Source organism: Rhea americana, unplaced genomic scaffold (genome assembly GCF_003343005.1).
Source record: "Rhea americana isolate MKP2758 unplaced genomic scaffold, rheAme1 scaffold_811, whole genome shotgun sequence".
NCBI lineage: Eukaryota > Metazoa > Chordata > Aves > Rheiformes > Rheidae > Rhea > Rhea americana.
The window spans coordinates 1,352-4,048 of NW_028186992.1; the positions used below are offsets into that span (position 1 = coordinate 1,352).

At 62.6% G+C, this 2,697-nt stretch overlaps 1 protein-coding gene across 1 annotated transcript; it reads right to left on the minus strand.

Moving 5' to 3' along the window:
* Positions 1-26: 26 nt before the first annotated feature.
* On the minus strand, positions 27-1,875 carry PSMD8 (proteasome 26S subunit, non-ATPase 8; the record flags this gene model as incomplete). The annotated part of the gene is made up of 6 exons (XM_085323067.1): positions 27-242; positions 387-498; positions 771-871; positions 1,079-1,244; positions 1,470-1,572; positions 1,782-1,875. Coding segments are annotated over 6 exons (714 nt in total), but the record flags the coding sequence as incomplete, so codon positions are not given.
* Between the last annotated feature and the right edge of the window lie 822 nt (positions 1,876-2,697).

Below are 2,697 nucleotides of genomic sequence, written 5' to 3' on the forward strand. Positions count from 1 at the left end.
AAAAAAAAAAAAAAAAAGGCGGCAGATGGATGGTGACGGAAGTAAAGACACCAAGTAAAAAGGGGAAGGTAGAGAAAACCCAGAGAGAGTCCTGCGCAGCCCCGCTAGACGATCATCTCCAGCTGCCGCGCGTACTCGATGACTTGCTTGGCTAACTCCGTCGAGGGGATGGTGGTGTCCTCCGGCTTCTGCTGCTGGCTGCTGAAGCTGTAGTAGTTGTTYGGGCCCAGCACCCAGCCGCGCTGAAGGAAGCGGGGAAGGGGGCGGTTTAGCGAGCGCCTCGAGGCGTCGCCGGGTCGGGACGGGGCCCCGCTTGGGTTAATCGCGGCCCGCAAAGCTGCGCCGGCCCAGCCGCAGCCCGCCCGGCCCGCAGAGCCCCGCGTTACCTTCTTGGCGTACTCCGTCATCTTCTTGGGGGTGTTGAAGAAGAGGATCCTCGTGGCCTCGTTGAACAGAATCTTCTCGTAGGCCTTCTCGATGCAGCCGGCAATTTCGTCCCTGAAACGCAGCCAAACCGCAGAGGTTACGTCCCGGCCTGGCGGGGCAGCGCGAGGCGCAGCAGCGGGACTCGCGGGGCCGGGAGCCAAAACGCCGGCAAAACGAGGAGGGGGTTGAGGTCARGATCCCAGCTGGGAGGAGCAGAGGGGCTGCTGAAGCAACCCCGTTCTCCGAGGTCCCATCAGAGGGTCTTTGGGACAGAGGTGCCGCTGCGCTCCGCGTTTCCCGGCGGTGGGGACRGAACAAACCAGCCCCAGTGGGGAACAACTCACCGGATGGTATCCAGCAAGATATCGATGAAGAAGGTGTAGCTCTCGGCGGGGATGTTGCCTTTGGCCAAGAAGACTTTGTTGTAGCTCCCTTCCATTAAATACTGCAAGAGAAGGGTTGGAGGTTCAAACACACCAATATCTGCGTTACGTTTTGCTCCCAGAGAGACGTTTAAGAGCTGCCCGCAACCAGCGCCAGCTCCAAGAGCGGCAGATACACACGGGTCAGCGGGAAGATTCCCGCCCAGGGCCGTGGCGGCTGCGGGCACAGCGGGATCCCGTTCCCGGGCCGCGGGGCCAGAGCGGGGTACCTGCTCCAGAGAGACGGGGTGCTTTATGTAGACGTTGCTTTGGATCTCCTTGGCCGGGAGCCGCTCGAGCTCAGTGTGGAACTCGGCCACGCGGTTCTGCGACAGCAGGAAGAGCAGGTTCAACCCCAGGAGCTGGTGCTTGTAGGCCGACTCCGGCAGCTCGTCCCTGCGGCACACGGAGAAGGAGCGCTCCTGCAGGCAGGCCCAGCBGAACGCTCGCGCCGCCGCCTCTCCCGGCGCCCACGGGGACACGCCGAATGGACGGCGGCGATTCAAGGCAGGGCACGGTGCTGCTTTAGGGCCAAGCGCTCGAGCAGGAAGGAAGGAGAAGCCASGCAGAGCCCAGCACCACGTTCCCCAGCCGCTCCGCTACCAAACGGGCTGTGCTCACTTGTAGTCRAAGTAGTAGCACTTCAGCTGGGCCATGTATCGCTCGAAGGAGGGGATGTCTTTCTTCAGGATGCTCCACTGAGCTCCGATCTCCAGAATATCTCCTGGCAGAGGACAGAGGAGAGGTAAACGCACGACCTGCRGAGCAGCAGCCGCTGCGGCRCCGCAGCGGCTGAGCAAGGTGGGCCAGCAATCTGGGAGGGACTCTCCCTCCTCCTCGTGCGGTTTTACCCCCGAAATACGGGCAGAGAACAACAGCCACGCACAGGCCCAGCGGGTGAGAGCTTGCTCCGAAGGCAGAGGCAACACTTACTCGCCAGAATGAGCTGCTGCTTGGTCAGTTTAGTGCCGGTAGTGGGCAAAAAGTTGAGCTCCAGCAGGGCCAGCTGAGGGACAAGGGGGAAGAGGCATGGTTAGACCCAGCGCAGCTGGCTCTCCAAGGCGCCAAATTCAGCAGGGACACGCGGAGCCCAGCCTGGCAGCCGGCTGGAGCCGAGCRGGACATGCCAGCGCTGCCACAGGCCCTCTCCCCTCTGCTTCGAGGGTCTCGGAGGGCAGCGGGGCCACGCTGAGCTGAAGCGCCGAGCGACACAACCTGACCCGGCTCCTTCAGCTGAGTTTTTTTAGTTATTCAACAGCTGCGGAGACGCAGCTCCGAGCTCGGCTGAGGACCTCTGCGTCCCCCCTGCCTCCAGCTCAGGCAGGGTTACGTGCTCGGACATCTCAGCCCTCGCGAGCAGGTCTCTAACCCGGGGCCGAGGAACAGTGTTCACCGCTGACTCAGAGGGAGGGCACGCAAGCATAATTAATATTTACTGCGGGAAGCGCACTGCCCTGTGGTCACCTCCTGACTCAGGCCCCTGGCACTCTCGCCCCGTGCCCAGCCTCCCCGCTCTCCTCTCCAAACCCACTGGAGGTTCTCGCCTGCTCCAGTTGCTACTTAAAGCTTCCAGGTCCCCTGGAGCCACTCGAGTGACGGATCCTCTGACACCTCCAGGGAGATGTCATCCAGGTCACCACCAGCTCAGCCCCAATCGAGGGATGTGTTTTTCCTCCTCCTCCCACTGGGCAGCTCCATCAGCATCCCCCAAACTGCCCCCTCCCCACCGTGGAGGCTCAGCTGCCAGGGCAGGGGGCTCCTCTGAACCAAGCCCCCACAGAGCTCCCCCTTAAACCAGGCCCCGCTCCCCCTCGGACCTCCCCTCATCTCCAGGCCTCCCCCAGCCCAG